The sequence below is a fragment of the Procambarus clarkii genome, chromosome 22 (assembly GCF_040958095.1).
Source record: "Procambarus clarkii isolate CNS0578487 chromosome 22, FALCON_Pclarkii_2.0, whole genome shotgun sequence".
NCBI lineage: Eukaryota > Metazoa > Arthropoda > Malacostraca > Decapoda > Cambaridae > Procambarus > Procambarus clarkii.
This window is the reverse complement of record NC_091171.1, coordinates 14,926,046-14,945,572: the sequence shown is the minus strand read 5'-3', so window position 1 is coordinate 14,945,572 and position 19,527 is coordinate 14,926,046. Positions and strand designations below refer to the sequence as shown.

At 47.7% G+C, this 19,527-nt stretch overlaps 1 protein-coding gene across 1 annotated transcript in view; it reads left to right on the top strand.

The window, feature by feature from the left end:
* The window catches only part of Klp98A (kinesin-like protein 98A), a 404,256-nt gene that overhangs the window by 214,497 nt on the left and 170,232 nt on the right, over positions 1 to 19,527 (top strand). The window contains exon 20 of the mRNA XM_069329479.1: positions 11,786 to 11,888. Coding sequence (XP_069185580.1) covers positions 11,786 to 11,888 — 103 coding nt within the window. The remainder of the gene's footprint in view (positions 1 to 11,785; positions 11,889 to 19,527) is intronic.

Here is a 19,527-nt window from a genome sequence, read left to right as displayed (position 1 = left end):
ACCCCAGAAAACCAGCGTTGAATGTAATGAAACGCCATTTTCTGGGTGAGACCCGTAGGCTCCCCGGCAACCCTCCCTCCCTCCGGTCGGCGTTTTTTTCGCGTGTTTTGACATCCAGCCTCAGAACTGATGGGTGGATAGTCGGCGTGGGAGGTCTGGGGCTCCCCCTTCCCCCTCCCGGGGAGGGGGGAGCTGCGCAGACAGCGGCGCGGTGACGTATGACATCATACTAGTTTCCTTGTTTTCTGTTGAAGAGTTCTATCCACTAGTTTGGCTTTAGGTAGCAATTTTCACCAGAATAGGGGTTTGTTTTGGAATGCTTACCTTTCTGGATGCTTGACCCGGTCGATGGCAGACATAGAATGCTTCCAACCACACGGGGGTTTCTATAGGCCATTGCTCCCCTTGCCTCTCTGAGGGGGCCAGGTTCTGGCCGTGGTCCCCGGTAGGCCCTAGAACTCCATACACATGACTGATGCCAAAGTCTGACATTAGCATATTAGCCGGTAAAGCTTCGGGGAGCCTCCGGGTCTCACCCAGAAAATGGCGTTTCATTACATTCAACGCTGGTTTTATTCACATACCTCGGGATCAACCATAATAAATAGGTGGATTTGAGTGAAAAAACAAAAAGCATTCTTGGCTAATATTAAAGAAAAAGTTGCAGACAGAATAAAAAATAAACACTTCTGATGATGCATCATCCACACTTCGATGATGCCGGTCGGTCGGCCGAGCGGACAGCATGCTGGACTTATGATCCTGTGGTCCTGGGTTCGATCCCGGGCGCCGGTGAGAAACAATGGGCAGAGTTTCTTTCACCCTATGCCCCTGTTACTTAGCAGTAAATTAGGTAGCTGGGTGTTAGTCAGCTGTCACGGGCTGCTTCCTGGGGGTGGAGTCGAGGACCGGGCCGCAGGGACACTAAAAAAGCCCCGAAATCATCTCAAGATAACCTCAAGAAGATAACACTTCGACAGTAAAGGTTCCGACACCAGAATGTGACATCCATCATGGAATATTAAAAATAATTATTTTCTGGAGGGCTGAGTGGTTGCTCCCTAAAGCTAGCTGCACTGAATGCTGCCTGTTGTGTGGATGATACCTTCCTCCCCAAGATCTGTTAGGTTTGTGCTCACTCAGTCTCACTTATTACAGAACCTTCCTCTAGACAAAAGGCTTAACAGGTAGCAGATGTTTTATGGGATCGATTCTTCCATAGTTGGCCTCTATGGTGAATTCCACCTGTATTAAGTTTGTCACTCCTTTTCCAGTTATGTCTGGTTTGCTAGGTATCTTGTCCATACCCACTGCCCTCACCCATGCTCTGGATTCCAAAGCATCTGATGGTTTCAGGCATTTATTTGAGGGTGTAACTTGACCATCTCTGGGTTTTGCCCCTTCCACATCGACAACAGAGACAGTTGCACCATCTCTTCCTTATTTTTGACTCGAGTTCATCACCATTTTTATGGTGATCAGGTGGCTTCATTGATGGTGTCCGACCTGCGGGCTTCGTCTCGGCGGCAGTATGAAGTTTCCTGGTGGTCCTTCCATTTCTTTTTGACTCTTCTTTTCTGGGGGGAGCCCCGTCGGCTCCCTGGAGCTATCTAGGCTGAATGGATATTTATAACTTTCTGACATCAGTCAAAGTGCTAGGAGTTCTTGCCTACCGGGGACCATGAGCCAGAACCTGGCCCCCTGCAGAGAGGCACGAGGAGCAATGGCCTAGAAACCCCTTTGTGATTGGGAGCATTCTATGTCTGCCATCGACCGGGACAGGCACTCAGAAAGGTTGGCGCCCCAAAACAAACCCCTATTCTGGTGAAATTATTGCTACCGAAAGCCGAACGAGTGGACAGAACTCCCCAAACAAAATTATCAAACTAGCATGACGTCATCACGTCGCCACGCCACTGTCTGCGCAATCCCCCCTCCCTGAGAGGGGAAGAGGGAGCCCCAGACCCTCCATGCCGGCGATCCAACTGTCAGTTCTTGGCTGATGGTATTACTGGCTGGTCGAGTGCCTCTGGCTCCGGTTTTTGTTTCAGTTTTGTGCCTTGTGGTGTGGACTGTCTCTACCGGTGGGGTGTGAGCCAGGAGTAAGATTCCACGGTACGCGGGCTGCATGTGCCTAGGGCTATCTTCCCTAGGTGACCTTTGAGTACTGCCCTTGGGGCCATCTTCCACAAGTCGCCTTGGGTTCTACCTCTGCTGTGCCCTTTACTGCTCGGTACTGGGCCGCCCTTGGAGGCGGCTGGGGTTTTGTTGCCCTGGTTTGTCTCTGGGTAGGTGGTAGTTTTCGTCACTGGTAGGGGCGCGGGGTACTGCACAGCTAGTTTTCACCATTAACAGCGGCCGGCTCTGTTCCGCCTGGGTATGTTGTCCTCTTGCCGGGTTTTTCTTTTGTTTTTGTTTTTGCCTGGTGGGGGGGTCTGCCTTTACTATGGTCCCCCTTTCCTGTTCTAGGTGATTTTCTTTCTAATTCTTCTGTTGGCGGTACTCCTCGCTTGGCCCCCGTGAGTGGACATGTCCCGGGGGTTCAGCTTTATCAGTTTGTTGATAGATTTGGGCGCCTGTTCGCGGTACCCTGCCTGGGCTTCCCTTAGCATGTACCAAAGGCTAAGGGCCCTGGGAAACTCCACGGGGGCTCCGTGGTCCTCTAGGTGTGTCCCTGGAGTCCCCCTTGCGTCCTGCGAGTTTGACGGTTGATCTGTCCCCTTGTCTCAGGGTGACACTCACTGGTTGTGCCTCCGCCATGCTGCCTGTTGGGTCCTTGTTCTTGTGACCCGGAGTCGTCCGATGATTGTTGTCAGTACGCGCTCTCCTTCACCCAGCCGGTGAAGGAGCCGGTCGGCCGAGCGGACAGCACACTGGACTTGTGATCCTGTGGTCCTGGGTTCGATCCCAGGCGCCGGCGAGAAACAATGGGCAGAGTTTCTTTCACCCTATGCCCCTGTTACCTATCAGTAAAATAGGTACCTGGGTGTTAGCCAGCTGTCACGGGCTGCTTCCTGGGGGTGGAGGCCTGGTCGAGGACCGGGCCGCGGGGACACTAAAAAGCCCCGAAATCATCTCAAGATAACCTCAAGATAACCCAGGCCACTGGTCTTGACAATCGGGTGCAGGCGGCTGCGGCGTTGCTTGCTGGGTGTAGGTTGCTGCAACGCTCTTGGTTGTTTGCGGCCCCGGATGCCCCGAGGCTGCCCCGTTTTGGTGGTTGGGGTCCGGACTTGGGGGTGGGGGTCGCTTCGACTCTGGCTCCTTCTGCTTCTTGTCCTTCCCCTTCTGTTTTACACACTTCCTTGCTTCCTGCTCTGGCCCATAGGCGGGTTTCGGGGTAGGGGCAGGGTCTGGTTGGGTTGAGACTCGGGTGGTCTCGGGGGTTTTCCTCTTCCGGGGTGGCAGTGGAGGCATTTGAGTTGGTTCCTCCAGCCGTTCCGTATGGGTCTGACCAGTGGGCTCCCTTCATTAGTGTTTGCACGGCTTCCCCAGCTTTTCCTTGTCAAGCTGGGGCTTTGGGGGTGCAGCTCGGCCCTGGGTGATGCCGTCGAGGTTCCCGGGGTTAGGGAGGGGTTTCCTAGGGGGCCTCGGTCCCGTTTGCCCCTCTTGGGTCTTTATACCTTTGGTGTGGGGGCTGGCAGTTCCTCAGAGTGGGGTTGTTCCTTCCCTCTGTGTTCCTGTTGTTTTCGGGTATACCCCTCCCTGGGTTCGGTTCCGTGTTCCTTCGGGTTCGTCTGTCCCGTCGTTCCTGGGGGTGTGTTTCACCTCCTTTTCCTTAACCTTTTCGCTCTTACATCGCGATACTTCTCTCGGGGGGGGGGGGAAAGAATATCAACTGTGTATTCAGGTAAGGTACATCCATACAAGGTGTGAAACGAACATTGATGGATTTCTCTATTGACCTAGTACATAGTGCCTAACCCGCTTCGTATCGTTGTCCCTGTATGTTCCTTGGTCAGGGGTGCTTGTTGTGGTTCTCGTTGGTTCGTGAGTCTCTTCATACCTTCCAATATAATTGGAACGTCTGTTGATTTTCGATGTGGTTTCCCTCGGGTCTTTTGTCGGCCTTGTTGGTTCCCGTCCATCATATGTTTTCTTTTGCTTTGTTTTCGCCTTGTTTTGTTTTCGCATCGTCTCTACTTCCAGTTTCGGTGTTCTTCGTCTTCGTTCCGCACGCCTTCCTGGTGTTTGTACGATGTGTGTTTACGATGTGTCTACATTGTGTGTACGATCTGTGTGTCCGCCTGGTGTACGAGCCACGCCTCCTGGTGGACGGGTGGTACGTTTCGTACCTCGTGTGCTGGGGCCGCGGTGTGCGTTTTGTTTACGGGCGGTATGCTCGTTTCTCGTGGTTTCTCGTGGAGCTGGCGGGGTGGGCTTCTTCCCCTGCGCTTCGTCATTTCCTCTTCGTGGGTGCGTGGGGCGTGGTCGATCCGCCCAATCCTTCTGGGCTTCCCGTCTGCTCTTTGCAGTCATGAGCTTTTCCCGTCTGCAGTTCTTCTGGACTTCTTCAGTCTGCGCCCTGGATCCTCTGCCCTCCTCGGAGGTCTGTTGTCTCCTGTTCAGATTCTGTTGGGGCCGGGTGCATGGAGGGTGGCCCTGGACCTCCAGGTCACTTCTTGGCACGTTCCTCTCCAGTTTTTCTGGGGCTAGCACGGTTGGTGGTGGGGCTTCAGGTTTGCTGTTTTTATTGCTTTCCCTATTTTGTAATGGGCACTTCGTATACTCTTTGCATCTTTACCGGTTCTTAGTGCCCTGTCTGAGTCTGAGATTCGGTGTCTGGCCTACCTCGACGACTGGCTGGTGTGGGCTCCCAGTCAGTCCGCTTGTCTGCTCGCCAGGGGATGGTTCTTTCCAGATCGCCGGGTTTGGTTTCCTGGTGATCTGGAGGTTTTTCCATCTGTTTCCGTCCCGGGTTCGGACCTGGGCCTTGTTTCAGGCTCTTGGGCCCCTCATTGTCTTCCCTCCAGAAGTGTTACTGTGACTGTGGTCCCGCCTTTGGCTGTTCAGGAGGGGGTCCCGGGTTGCTCAGCGGTTGCTTGGGCGGTTGTGCGGGAGTCTGCACTTCGGCGTGCTTGTCTGCCCGCGGAGTTGGGTTTGGCTACGGCGTCGGTTGGTTCCTGCGGAGACTCCCCTTCCGCCTCTTGCATTCCTTGGGTTCCTCTGGGATCTTGTGTTGATGCTGCGTCACCAGCTTCCTCTTTGGGGTTTTCGGGGTTCCGTGCCTTGGCACCTCCCCGAGCCTTTGCTCGATGTGTTCACGGACGGGTCGTCTCTCGGCTGGGGCTTTGTGACCAGTGCTCACCAGGTCGGCCAAGGTTGATGGAGTCTGTCTGTCCGTCGGGCTCACAGCATGGTTCGGGTGTTCATGGCTGTCTGGTTTGCGCTTCGGAGGGTTTGGGTCACTAGGTACTTTACCATTCAGCTCTGTTTGGACTGTTCTCTGGTGGTTCTTGCCGGAACCACAGTGGTTTGGCTAACCGTGTGGTTCGTGTCTGGGGTGTGTCCTGCGTCCTGGTGGACAGCTGTCTCGTTTCATTCCTCTTCGTGGGTTGGCCAGTCGTCGCCGATTCGTTTTGTTGGCTCTGTCGGGCATATGGACTCCTGGCCATGGACGTCTTCGGGTCAGCGTGGTCTAGGAGTCGCCCATTTTGTGGCGCCCTTCCCACCTGCGAGGACTTCACGGTGGAGGCTTTCGGCAGGACTGGTCGAGGTGGGGGGTACCTGTTCCTCTTCTCCTGGTCCAGCTGTTGCTTCGGGTTCTGGCTCGGTTGCAGCCCAGTCCTTATGGTTCCATGGTGTCCGGCCCGGCCTTCTTTTCAGACGCTGCTTGATAGGTGTCCGTACCCGGGGCGTTTTTCCTGAGGCTTCGCCTCTTTCAGCAGGCCGAATCGGTCCTGTCCGTGACTGGTTCGGCCTTCTCCTTGGCTCTTCGCGTCTGGTATTTTGACGCGGGTATCACCATCTCTATGGTGTTCAGGTGGCTTTGTTGACGGTGTCCCACCTGCGAGCTTCGTCTTGGAAGACTGTATGACGTTTCTTACGTTTTCTCGTGGTTTGTTTCCCCTCTGGCCTGCTCATGCGTCGCCTGAGCCATCCTGGTCCTTGTTCAGGGTGCCTTCTTATCTTCCCCTCAGTTTGTGGTAGCCCCTTCGGTTCAGTTTCCTGCTCTTTGGTACTGGTGGTAGCTTTATAGGTGTGCAGCCTTTCTCTGTCCTGGCGCCGGTCGTGATGGCTGCTTTCCGGAGGGGTTCTTGGGGTATTGGTACTTGATTGGTTTGGCCGGGGGGTGCGTCCTGTGTTGTCCGGTTGTGCTTTTTGCTGTTGCCGGCGTACCGTGTCTGGGGATGCGCTGTGGTTGATCCGGTTCCTTCGTTCCCTGTTTTCAGGGCTCGGGTCTCCCAGGTCGTCCGCAGTGTTTTCCTTCTTCCAGCCTGCGGTCTGTCTTTGCGCCCGTGCTGTTCAGGCGTTTGCAGCTTTTGCTGCTGTGTTGGTGACGTCTCGGGCTCATTTCGGGCACAGGGATTTGTGGGTCGCACAGGTTTTTGGCCGCCCATCCATATGTGCGTCTGTTCTTGGGCATTCTTGTTGCTTTGGGTCGCAGGTTTGTGACCGGTTGTCTTGGCTTTGCGTTGCAAAGTTTGTGGCGGCCGCCTCCCGGGTTAGCCCTTTCTTTTCTTTCTCTTTGGGTATGTAGCTCCAGGGAGCCGTAGGGGCTCCCCACAGAAAACCAGCGTTGAATGTAATGAAACACCATTTTTTGTGGGTGAGCCCCAGAGGCTCCCTGGAAACTCTCCCTCCCACCGGTCGGCGGTTTTTTCGCATTGGTTGAAGCTTAGCTTCCGAACTGGAGCTTGGCAGCCGGCGCGGTAGGTCCGGGGCTCCCCCCTTCCCCTCTCGGGGTGGGGAGGGCTGCGCAGACGATCGGCGCGGCAGTAAAGTGTGATGTTTGCTTGTTTGCTAGTTTCCTTGGGATTGTAGGGAGTTTTCTACCTCTCTGTTCGGTTTTTGTTGTAGTTTCTTACCATGTGGGGTTTGTTTTGTTACGCCTACCTTTCTGGGTGCCTAACCCCGGTCGATGACAGATAAGGAAAACCCCCAACCATATGGGGTTTTCCAGGGCCATTGCTCCCTGAAACCTCTCTGAAGGGGCCAGGTTCTGGCGCTGGTCCCTGGTAGGTCTGAACTCCTTAGCTAATGTCCCGGTCTAACATAACATACATTAGCCCGATAAGCTCCAGGGAGCCTCCGGGGCTCACCCAGAAAATGGCGTTTCATTACATTCAACGCTGGTTTTTTCCTGTTGACATTGCCTCTTGGGGGTTGGGTCGGGGAGCTTCATGCTTTCCTCCGGCACAGGGGTTTCTGCTCTTTTGGTTCTCCTGATAGATTTATTCGTTTGCAGCCGTCTCCTTCTTTTCTGGAGAAGAATGAGACTGCTGCTTTCCGGAGGGGTCCTTGGGTTGTTGATGCTTGGTTGGTCAGGCTAGGGGTGCATCATGTGTTGTGTCTGGTTGTGGCCTTCTGCCATTATTTGCATGCCACGGCTTCTGTGTCCGGGGATGCGTTTTGGGTTGATCCGGTTTCCCTTCTTCCCTGTTCGCAGGTACGGGTCTCTCAGATCGTCCGCAGGGTTATTAAGTCAAGCCAGCCTCCGGTCTATTCCCATGCCCATGACGTTTGTAAGTTTGCTGCTCTTGCTGTCGTCTTTGTAACATGTCCTGGGCTGACATTCGGTCACAGGGTTTTCAGAGGTCGAACGGGGTCCTGGCTGCACGCTACCTCGGTAATGTTCCTGGGCTTAGTCAGGCATGTGTCGCTTTGGGTCAGCGGCTGCAGCCTCTTGACTTCAAGATGAAATGTGGAGCACCGACTGCCTCTCGGGTAAGACCCCTTCTTTGCTTTAGTCCTTGGTGAAGTAGCTCTGGGGAGCCTTAGGGGCTCCACCCTGAAAACCAGCGTTGAATGTAATGAAATGCCATTTTCTGGGTGAGTCCCGGAGACTCCCGGAGGTTCTAGGTAGGCCTAGAACTCCACCCGCATCAACTGATGCCAAAAGTTAGGACTATCCCTATCAGCCTGCATAGCTCCAGGGAGCCATAGGGACTCACCCAGAAAATGGCATTTCATTACATTCAACGCTGGTTTTTTCGGTTATGTGTCATAGTATCTAGAATTTTTTTTTTTTTAGTATATTCCAAGTTGGCAAATCATTGTTGCATACCCAGAGTAAATGGCCAGTTTTCAGGGCGGTAGTGTTGCTCACTTCTGTACAAGCCGAATGAAATAAATTCTTACATATATAACATTCAATTCCCGTTGTCTTTGTCTTCAAAGTTTTGTTGCAGTGACCTCAAATTAGTTTGTTTACTGCCATTTGGCCCTGTTTGCTGTTGTTTGTCTGTACTTATAATGGGGCTATCTCATAGTGGCCAGTCTTTAATATTTTGCATGAATGTCAAGCTCTTGTTCTTATCTAATCTTGCAATTGTGTAGTATTTTAATACTCAGTATGTAAGACCAGTTTGTTTTTCTCTTTATCTCAAACATTACCTAGCTGCATATTTCAGGGTATACTGAAATATATACCTGGAGTTGAGTGGGTGTCTACACTCCCAGGATGATCTCTGGGTCACTGTCACCACCAGTGTGGAGGTGCCAATTTCATATTTAATGATCTTAATATTTTAGTATTTAGTACACTGTCCTCAATATTTTATTATTTATAATATTACAGTATATGTATATATTTAAATTTATAAGCTTAACCCTTATGTGCAGGTACTTATCATATGTAGAGGAGGTACTCCAAGTCAACTGTTGTTGACCATAACCTTCCCCCAGGTCTCTGGCTGGATGTGTCCTGTTACCATTTCTTTGTGCTTAAACCATTAATAACTTACTGGCTGTATCAACTACCATAAGGCATTTTCGGCTTATTTCTGGCTTGCTCTATTTATTTCTAGATTGACATTCCCGTATTACAGTATAAATTCACAGTATATTCTCACTGAGGATGACTCTAACCCTGTTCACCACGTGGCTAGTCTATACACATTCAAGGGTGTTGCCATATTTTGGTACTCTCTTATACATTTCCACTTTTTCACATGGCAATTTTTCTACATTCCAACTTTTATGCGTGTTGTGTTACACTTCACTGTATAACTGTTCACTATGGTCCAAATATATCACCTATACTTATGTAAACATTTGTAAACATGGCCTCGTGGCACTGCTCCCATGTGGGCCTGTGTGGCTTTTAATCTCTATTTAACACAAAGTTCAAATGTTAATCACTATACTCTATTTTCCTACGAGTCACTATGCACTTGGTGATGTCTGTGATCAGTGTTCCCCTATAAAACTCAGAATAATATGCATTTATTCTGGAGCGCAGGCACACACGTCTCTCTCCCTTCCTAAGTTAAGACAGAAAAAATGAGGAATGTTCTGAGGAAGACCAGGAAATAGGTGCCCGGGTTAACTGGAACCACAGCCAACCAACTCAAACTCCTCCCCATCAGCCACTTGCAAATGCTGCTCAACATCTCCAATGCCATATTGGCAACAGGGCACTTTGTCCCAGCGTTTAAGATAGTGAAGATGATTTTCATCCCCCAAGCTGGGAAAGAATCTTCACACCCCAGAGAACTATAGGCTGATCTCCTTGCTGGAAACTTCAAGTAAATGCCTCGAGAAAATAATATCGAATATGGTAAACTACTACATGGAATACCACCATCTCTACACAGAAAAGCAGTTCAGCTTCAGGACCCAAAGATTCACTTAACATGCTATTAACATCATGACGCAGCCGACAGCATTTGCAAACCGAAGTAAATGGTACTAATAGCAATCAAAGACATTCGAAAGGCCTTTGACCACCTTTGGCACAACGGTCTCCTATACAAGTTGACCACCTTACCACACCACAATTGGATCTTCCTGAGGCTGATCAACAACTTTCTGAAGAACAGGAGAGTCATTCCACGGTTTAACACCAAAGTAGCACTAGCATTTACTCTATTGGCGGGAGTGCCACAGTTGTGCATCAGCCAGATGCACGACCATGTAGGGCGTCCAGAACAGAGAGCTGTAATTTGTGGCTAACGTGTCACTTATGGACAAGGTGGGCACTGACAACAGACTGAAAATGTATCTGCTAAACATTTGTCTGCACAGCCCCTTGATCAAGCAGCTGCACAAAATGGAGAACATGCATCTACCCAACTGTGAAGACCCCTTTATGATACATAATGCAACTACCTCTGAAATACCCAACCAAGTATGTAAATGTACATAGATACATCCATGACAGGGGCTTCTCAAGACTCAGAATTCTGAGTAATCTGTCAACAGAGAAAAAGTTGGAACCATCAGCCCTAATGTTTACCTAAGTCCCACAACCAGAAGATCAAAGTCTAACAAATTAACTCAACTTTTCTGACAAACCACTGAGCTCAAACTGTGAATGCACAACTCCCCAGGAACTAATACGGCGAGCCGGCAAACCTCCCCCAACCCCCATCACTAGTGTCAGATCCCTTATAAAAAAAAAAGCGAGTACCACATAAATCATCACATCACATCACCCCAAGCCCACACTACAGTATCACCTCTATCACTAAAAAACCCAGAGTGGTTGGGCCACTCACCTGTGATCCCCCTCCTACACCTCCTATCCCTAACTCTTTTCAAGTTTTCCTGCATCCTCACTCCATCCTTCTTCCCCTCACTGACCAGCCCTATGGTCTTTGGATTTGGGATTAAAGGCCCAAGACTTTTCATCACTCTTTCCACTCCACATACAGGGCATAACTAACCAACCTCTCGCAGTGATCAAAAGAGAACCCGACAAGCACCATCAAAGGACATCTGATCAGTGAAGCTGTGACTCATTTGTTAGGCTGCTGGCAACTTCATTACCAGGTTGATACCTGATTGATGGGGTTCTTGGAGTTCTTCTACTCCCTGAGCCCGGCCCGAGGTCAAGCTTGACGGCTTGTGAAAGTTTGGTCCACTTGGCTGTTGCTTGCAGCGGCCTGCAGGCCCACATACCCACCGCAGCCCAGTTGGTCCGGCACTCCTTGGAGGAAACTATCTAATTACCTCTTGAAGATGTCCACTGTTGTTGCGGCAATATTTCTTATGCTCACTGGGAGTATGTTGAACAACCGTGGACCTCGGATGTTTATACAGTTCTCTCTAATTGTGCCTATGGCACCCCTGCTCTTCACTGGTTCTATTCTGCATTTTCTTCCATATCGTTCACTCCAGTATGTTTTTATTTTACTGTGCAGATTAGGGACCTGGCCCTCCATTATCTTCCATGTGTATATTATTTGTTATCTCTCCCGTTGTCTTTCTAGCAAGTACATTCAGAGAGCTTTGAGACATTGAATGCCCTGGTTGATTAGATCAGCAACCAGGAGGCCCTGTGTTGCTTGGTGTTGTTCTCCCTGTTTCTCTTTGAAGGGACAAAGTTCTGGCTCTGGTCTGTGGTAGGCCAACAGGATTCCTATAACTAATGTGACTTTGTGGTAAGAAACTATCTCACCGAGATAGCTTCAGAGGGTCACCATGGTACTCTTCCCAGAAAAGACATCAACCATTAGTAATGGATTGTTGACATGCCTGTAAATTTTATTGAAAACAATGAGTTACTGTATATAAGGTTCAGAAAAGTGCATAAAGGTTATCAAACTGTCTTCTTTTTAGATTACAGTTGCAGTTTTAGTCTACTATACATATTGCAAATGTAGCTTATTACTCTCCTCAGGCTGGCTATGATATGGAAGGTGAAATTGGGAATCGTCTTTATCAGAGTGCAACATCTGCAGATGATCTACTACTCACACCTGCTCCCATACAATCTCCATTAAGTAATTATCTGCATTAATAGATGAGTATTAGATTACAGTATTATGGTCTTTATGGTCTGTATGAAAAATATCGTACAGAAAATGTACAGTATCTAATTTTATCAGTCACTAAATTATATTTTGGCTGTGTAGAATTTGTTTATGCTTGAAGTTTTGGGGCATTTATTTATTTATTTATCCATGTTTGTGCTGTTTATCTGAATATATTTTCTGACTTAAAAGTTCAGTTTTCTGAGACAGACACCCAGTTGGTTCCTTGAGTCAGTGGCCTCTTTAGATCCACAGTGGCACATTTCATCTACCAGGCTGTTATGACCTGTTCACTTACCATGATCAGTAGCATTCCGGACTGTTAGGAATAGAACACTGTGGCAAATCAGACTCGAGCCACCATCCATAATGAGGCATTTCATTACAATCAGTGCTGGATTTCTGGGGGGAGTCCATTGATGGTTCCTTGTAACTAAATAACCATGGAGAAAAATTAGAGAGACTTACCAAAAAGGAGGAGAGGCACCAAGGCGAATTAGAGACCAACAGCCAGGAATCACAACCCGGGGCAACACAAAACCAAAGAAGTCCAGGAACATTGATTAAATACTTGGCCACCATGACCCAGTTAGTCCGCCAAAACCCCCAAACCCGAATATCCATCCAAGATATATTAGAAATGGCAGGTGTAAGCGAAGAATATTTGCAAACATCATAGGACTGAGGGCAGACTGTAAGTTGATGATACCGAACAACTAGGCAGACACAAACCTTTGGAATACGGTATCAAGGAGACTGGATCAACCCCAAGAGCCTCCACCGAAGCTGAGGTAATGGCATGAGGTAGCGACAAATTGTTGCAATTGGACTCGGCAGATGATGCACCCTGGCTGAATCAACCAACAATCAATAACCAAAGGACCCCTCTGGAAGCCTGCCCACTCATTCTTTACCAGAAAAGGAGGAGACGGTTGCAAACGATGAAAATGCCTACGAGGGCCAAAAGAGCCGAACCCCTACCTCTGGAGAAGAGCATGAAGTCTAACAACTGGTGGTAAGAGCCACCAAAAACACCGCCTTAACCCCTGTACTATGCACCTGTTTTTGGTGAAAACTTCATAGTGCAATTATTAACCCTTAAAGTGCGCATCACTTCATATGAAGTGTAAATCGTTTTACCAGTCAACTGCGCTTCACTTCATATGAAGATTATGGGTACCGCGCACGATTTGAATGGCCCGCGGTGTAGCTGGGGGTCCCATACGCTGCCCAGGGGCTCTAGTAAACAGCGGCCATTTTGAAAAAAAATCCCGCTCACGATCCGAAGGCATGGGAGGCCTCAGTTTAGCGAGAGTCACCATGGCGAGCGCACGGTCAAACGCCTCACGGGCACGCACCACTCAGTCCCTCACCCCAGAGCAAATAGCCCACGAATTATTCTCTGAAGGTGAAGAAAGTGTGTTTGACGATTCAGACAACGATGAGGATTATACACAGTTGTCGGGTGATAGTAGCAGCAGCAGTGAAAGTGAGAATGACCGCCATGCCATGGCGAGGCCTATACGCTCTCCCATGCCTCCTCGCCCAGTTTCTACCCCAATTCTACCACGACCTCACAGTTCCTGTGGATATTTTCTGTTTGAGGGTGACGAGTCAGAGGGAGGTGACTCCTTTTCTGGGTTTAGTGACTCAGATCAAAGTTTTATTGAGCCTGTGGCTGGTACCAGTGGTGTAACTGGGCGAGAAATTGTCGCGTCAGCAGCATCTCACCCGGCCAAGCGCCACCGCATGGCACCACATGAGGGACCAAGACCCTCGTGTTCACGTGCATCCACCTCACGTGCACCCACCTCACGTGCACCCACCTCACGTGCACGTAGCCGCCGTGCTTCTCGCAGACGGTATTCAGCTCCTGGTCGCCGGTATGCATCGCTTCCTCGCCGTCTTTCCTCTGCATCTTGCAGGACGCCTGGTATACTTGAGTGGAGTGATGGTGACGATTTTATTCCTAATATTCCTCACTTTGACGATAAAGATGTAGGGATTACAAACCTTTTCCCTAATCAAGGTGAGGACATGGCTGAGATGGAATATTTTACAGCATTCTATGATGAACCACTCATGGAATACATTGTACACCAAACGAACCTGCATGCTGCTTACCTGATTGAGAGGGAAATCACAGAATTTTCACGACTGCAGCGTTGGAAAAATACCACAGTGACGGAAATGTATGTGTTTTTGGCACTCTGTTTGTTGATGAAGCACTGTCACAAACATGCAATAAATGACTATTGGAGCAAGGACAAGACAATACCAACACCTTTATTCGGGAAATATATGTCACGAGACAGGTTTCAGATACTCCTCAGGTGTCTACATTTTGGAAGTGTTCAGGACCGAACACCTGATGATAGACTGTGGCGAGTGAGGCACTACATGAACGATGTTATTGGAAAATTCAGAGATTTTTACGTACCAGCACAGAAGCTGGTGGTTGATGAATCTCTCATTCTTTTCAAGGGACGTGTTCCATTCAAACAGTACATTCCCTCAAAACGAAACCGATTTGGCCTGAAATTTGTTGTTCTTTGTGATTGTGAGACAGGATACATGTTACACATGATTCTGTACTCGGCTAGTGATGTAGACATTCCCGGTAACGACGAACATGGATTCTCGGGGAGTGTAGTGAAGACCATCATGGCTCCGTGGATGAACAAGGGACACATTTTATACACAGATAATTACTATACAAGTCCCTTGCTAGCTCGGTTCTTGCTAGAAAATAGAACCGGATTGGTTGGTACAGTAAAGCCACAACGAAGGGAAATGCCTGTGTTTGACAACGACATTGCAGTTGGTGAGTGTCAGAGAAGGAAAAGTGATAACATTCTGTCAGTTCGGTGGAAAGACAAAAGAGAGGTGAACTTGTTGACAACAATTCATGATGGAACAATGGTGAACAGTGGGAAAGTGAGCCATAAAACAAACGCACCACTATATAAGCCAGACTGTGTTTTAGACTATAATATCAACATGCGGTTGATTGATAAATCAGACATGATGATTGGCACTGCAGAGAGTGTGCGGAAGACATGTAGGTGGACGAAAAAAGTGTTCTTCCATCTTGTGGACATGAGCATGCTGAACTGTTTCAACATGTACCTTGTGAGAACTGGACGTAAGCCCACTTTCCGTGACTTTGTATTTGATGCTGCAATACAGTTATTAGGAAAGTTTGCAAAAGATGTCCCAGGTATTCAGCGGCCCATCATAAACCCACTGTTGCAGCATGCTGGTACTCCACGCCTCGCTCACACTGAAGGCTTCCTAGCACACAAACTTAAGTATTTGCCACCTGGTGTGAAGCGTGCAATAGCCCAACGTGATTGCTTGGTGTGTAAAACAACGACACGTAGAGACAAGAAACGGAAGCTTGTGCAAACATGGTGTGAAACGTGTGGTATCCCATTATGTGCTGTCGACTGCTTCAATGACTACCACAGTCTAGAAATCTTCTAAGTGTGCTTCAAAGTGTGTATAGCGTGTGCGAGTGTGTAAATATGTAAACATATAAGCAGATAGCATGTGCGTGTGTGTAAATATATACAAATATAAGCAGAACATACAATATAATAGACTGTAATGACATATTATATTGCCGTAATTGAAAACATTTGTGTGCGCCTGTGTATACTCAAATATGCAACAATTATTGATACAAAATATGTTCAAACAGTATTTGAAACACAATTAGTGAAAAAAAATTAGATAAAATGCGCTTAGACATTGTAAATAAATAGCGCGAAAATATATTTGTGGCAACTCTGGCTGTTTGAGGACCGCGCGCAACACCTCCCGGGCGTGTACTGCATGAGCGAACATGCAGATTGTGACGTCATCACAGAGCTTCTCGGCTCTATTGCAACAAAAGTAAGTACAATAGAATTTTTTTTTTATTTTTCCCGTGATCAGTGAACAGAACTTAACAGATTAGCAAAAAAAAAAAATTTTTTTTTTTTTCAAAATGACATGCACCTGTGCGGATGGCAGGATATTAGACCCCGAGCATGTTAAGGGTTAACCCTTAACATGCTCGGGGTCTAATATCCTGCTATCCACACAGGCGCATGTCATTTTGAAAAAAAAAAAAATTTTTTTTTTTTGCTAATCTGTTAAGTTCTGTTCACTGATCACGGGAAAAATAAAAAAAAAATTCTATTGTACTTACTTTTGTTGCAATAGAGCCGAGAAGCTCTGCGATGACGTCACAATCTGCATGGTCGCTCATGCAGTACACGCCCGGGAGATAAAGCGCGGTCCTCAAACAGCCAGAGTTGCCACAAATATATTTTCGCGCTATTTATTTACAATGTCTAAGCGCATTTTATCTAATTTTTTTTCACTAATTGTGTTTCAAATACTGTTTGAACATATTTTGTATCAATAATTGTTGCATATTTGAGTATACACAGGCGCACACAAATGTTTTCAATTACGGCAATATAATATGTCATTACAGTCTATTATATTATATGTTCTGCTTATATGTTTACATATTTACACACTCGCACACGCTATACACACTTTGAAGCACACTTAGAAGATTTCTAGACTGTGGTAGTCATTGAAGCAGTCGACAGCACATAATGGGATACCACACGTTTCACACCATGTTTGCACAAGCTTCCGTTTCTTGTCTCTACGTGTCGTTGTTTTACACACCAAGCAATCACGTTGGGCTATTGCACGCTTCACACCAGGTGGCAAATACTTAAGTTTGTGTGCTAGGAAGCCTTCAGTGTGAGCGAGGCGTGGAGTACCAGCATGCTGCAACAGTGGGTTTATGATGGGCCGCTGAATACCTGGGACATCTTTTGCAAACTTTCCTAATAACTGTATTGCAGCATCAAATACAAAGTCACGGAAAGTGGGCTTACGTCCAGTTCTCACAAGGTACATGTTGAAACAGTTCAGCATGCTCATGTCCACAAGATGGAAGAACACTTTTTTCGTCCACCTACATGTCTTCCGCACACACTCTGCAGTGCCAATCATCATGTCTGATTTATCAATCAACCGCATGTTGATATTATAGTCTAAAACACAGTCTGGCTTATATAGTGGTGCGTTTGTTTTATGGCTCACTTTCCCACTGTTCACCATTGTTCCATCATGAATTGTTGTCAACAAGTTCACCTCTCTTTTGTCTTTCCACCGAACTGACAGAATGTTATCACTTTTCCTTCTCTGACACTCACCAACTGCAATGTCGTTGTCAAACACAGGCATTTCCCTTCGTTGTGGCTTTACTGTACCAACCAATCCGGTTCTATTTTCTAGCAAGAACCGAGCTAGCAAGGGACTTGTATAGTAATTATCTGTGTATAAAATGTGTCCCTTGTTCATCCACGGAGCCATGATGGTCTTCACTACACTCCCCGAGAATCCATGTTCGTCGTTACCGGGAATGTCTACATCACTAGCCGAGTACAGAATCATGTGTAACACGTATCCTGTCTCACAATCACAAAGAACAAAAAATTTCAGGCCAAATCGGTTTCGTTTTGAGGGAATGTACTGTTTGAATGGAACACGTCCCTTGAAAAGTATGAGAGATTCATCAACCACCAGCTTCTGTGCTGGTACGTAAAAATCTCTGAATTTTCCAATAACATCGTTCATGTAGTGCCTCACTCGCCACAGTCTATCATCAGGTGTTCGGTCCTGAACACTTCCAAAATGTAGACACCTGAGGAGTATCTGAAACCTGTCTCGTGACATATATTTCCCGAATAAAGGTGTTGGTATTGTCTTGTCCTTGCTCCAATAGTCATTTATTGCATGTTTGTGACAGTGCTTCATCAACAAACAGAGTGCCAAAAACACATACATTTCCGCCACTGTGGTATTTTTCCAACGCTGCAGTCGTGAAAATTCTGTGATTTCCCTCTCAATCAGGTAAGCAGCATGCAGGTTCGTTTGGTGTACAATGTATTCCATGAGTGGTTCATCATAGAATGCTGTAAAATATTCCATCTCAGCCATGTCCTCACCTTGATTAGGGAAAAGGTTTGTAATCCCTACATCTTTATCGTCAAAGTGAGGAATATTAGGAATAAAATCGTCACCATCACTCCACTCAAGTACACCAGGTGTCCTGCGAGATGCAGAGGAAAGACGGCGAGGAAGCGATGCATACCGGCGACCAGGAGCTGAATACCGTCTGCGAGAAGCACGGCGGCTACGTGCACGTGAGGTGGGTGCACGTGAACACGAGGGTCTTGGTCCCTCATTTGGTGCTATGCGGTGGCGCTTGGCTGGGCGAGATGCTGCTGACGCGACAATTTCTCGCCCAGTTACACCACTGGTACCAGCCACAGGCTCAATAAAACTTTGATCTGAGTCACTAAACCCAGAAAAGGAGTCACCTCCCTCTGACTCGTCACCCTCAAACAGAAAATATCCACAGGAACTGTGAGGTCGTGGTAGAATTGGGGTAGAAAATGGGCGAGGAGGCATGGGAGAGCGTATAGGCCTCGCCATGGCATGGCGGTCATTCTCACTTTCACTGCTGCTGCTACTATCTCCCGACAACTGTGTATAATCCTCATCGTTGTCTGAATCGTCAAACACACTTTCTTCACCTTCAGAGAATAATTCGTGGGCTATTTGCTCTGGGGTGAGGGACTGAGTGATGCGTGCTCGTGAGGCGTTTGACCGTGCGCTCGCCATGGTGACTCTCGCTAAACTGAGGCCTCCCATGCCATCGGAGCGTGAGCTGGATTTTTTTTCAAAATGGCCGCTGTTTACTAGAGCCCCTGGGCAGCGTATGGGACCCCCAGCTACACCGCGGGCCATTCAAATCGTGCGCGGTACCCATACACTTCATATGAAGTGAAGCGCAGTTGACTGGTAAAACGATTTACACTTCATATGAAGTGATGCGCACTTTAAGGGTTAAGGACATATTTTTGTTGTTTTTATAAATGGTCAGGTAAAGTTAATGTCAAAATTTTTCCAAACTCAACTATTTTCATTTCAAAACACAGAGTGGTGAAAATATTAAAAAAACATTAAAATATAGCCTAAGTAAAAAAAAAAAAATGCGCAACTCTCAAAACGAGATTTGTTGTTTGGCGCAGTGCAGTGGTTTTAACCCTTAGACTGCACATATTACAGTACATATTGGGGGCCTGGTACCGAAAAATATTCAAATTATGTAAAAATAACTTAAAAATGTTAAACGTATCTCCAACTTATTAGTTTGAGTGTCGTGAAGCTTTAATAAAAATATTTTCAGAAATTGATTTTAGACAAATTTTTTTAAAAATAAGAACGTTTTTCTGTGGAGAGTCCCTTCGGCTCCCCGGTGCTATACCGGGCTGATGTGTATATATTAGACCGTGGCAACAGTCAATTGAAGGAGTTCTAAGCCTACTGGGGACCAGAGCCAGAACCTGGCCCCCTCTAGAGAGGCACAAGGGGCAATGCGTAAAGACACCCCCGTGTAATTGGAAGCAGTCTTTGTCTGCCATCTACCAGGTCAGGCACTCAGAAAGGTAGGAATCTCAAAACAAACTACTGCTGGTCAAAAATGGCAAACCGAAAGCTGAACTAGCAAACAGAACTCCCCATTTAAAAA